The sequence below is a fragment of the Cryptosporidium hominis genome, assembly GCF_000006425.1.
Source record: "Cryptosporidium hominis TU502 chromosome 6 CHRO016098, whole genome shotgun sequence".
In the NCBI taxonomy this organism is placed as follows: domain Eukaryota; phylum Apicomplexa; class Conoidasida; order Eucoccidiorida; family Cryptosporidiidae; genus Cryptosporidium; species Cryptosporidium hominis.
This window is the reverse complement of record NW_666457.1, coordinates 1-1183: the sequence shown is the minus strand read 5'-3', so window position 1 is coordinate 1183 and position 1183 is coordinate 1. Positions and strand designations below refer to the sequence as shown.

Below are 1183 nucleotides of genomic sequence, written 5' to 3'. Positions count from 1 at the left end.
CTCCTTCACTATAAGCCCGAATTTGAGGTGGGTACCCGGGCATCTTTATCTTGGGCAAACTTCAGTATGCTATCTTCAATAGATATAAATTTATATGAAAGAAATGTTCTTCAGGCACTGAGTTTTACTTTATTATTCACAAGACTTTCAGTTGGCTTGATAGTTTTAAACAACATTTACACAAATTGTTCTATAATTAGGGATATTACAGTTAACAAAATAAAATCATTATATGATATTAAAGTTATTATTGAAAATGAAAGCGAGTTGATAAAACTTTCAAAAAGTCTTGGTATTTCATTAAAGCAGTTATCAAAACAATCAGAAGACTTAGATAATTCAAACAATGCAGAATTACTTAGAGTTGACTCTGACAATTATTCATCTTCGATGTCATTAATAAATCCATCTTCAATACATTCTGCAAATATATCTAGGGCGCTATCTTTTGCAGATAATTCAAATGAATCTTCTTCAATAGGGTCTTCAACTTTTTTGAACACTCCAATACAATCTATTGATGACTTTGAAGCAGTCCCTCATTCTTCAACTTTACAGGGATTATACAACCGATTGTTGATTAAAAAAAAAAACGATGTTTTTGAACGTTTTTCTCCATCAATGACATTTATTGACAAATATAGACAAAGAACAAAAAAATTATTTAGGAGCTTAATGTATAAATGCGAAAGTTTTATATTAACTATTAGATTTGCAGAGTTTCCCGATTCTACTCTTCCAATTTCAACAAAAGCTGTTTCTCAAGTTTTTCTTGACCAGGAGATCGAAGGCATGTATACTCAATGGTTACAATTTTACTCTTGTAACACGATTGAACATTCTCTCCATTATATATTATTATCTTGTATTATCATTCCACTAATGTCTTCAGCAGAATGGCTTTTATTATTTTCTAATAAGTCTAAACAACTACTATGTATATATTCACCTTATGTATGTTTAATACAGACTTCAAATAAAAGAAAAATCACTTTTTTCATTTTTAGAGAGGGAATTCAAGTTGTAGTTTCTATGATTTTAATTGGAATGATATATATCCTCTGCAAAGTAAATAAAATAAATAGAAAAAGAGAAAAAAGCAAAAGCGATCAAGAACATCTTCTGAAGGGAGGTTCCATTAAGGAAAGAATAATCAACGCTTTTTCAAGAAAAATTGTACTAT

General features: G+C 29.2%; 1 protein-coding gene across 1 annotated transcript; it reads left to right on the top strand.

The window, feature by feature from the left end:
• Positions 1–66: 66 nt before the first annotated feature.
• Positions 67–1183, top strand: Chro.60265 (hypothetical protein; the record flags this gene model as incomplete). The annotated part of the gene is made up of 1 exon (XM_659851.1): positions 67–1183. A coding segment is annotated over one exon (1117 nt), but the record flags the coding sequence as incomplete, so codon positions are not given.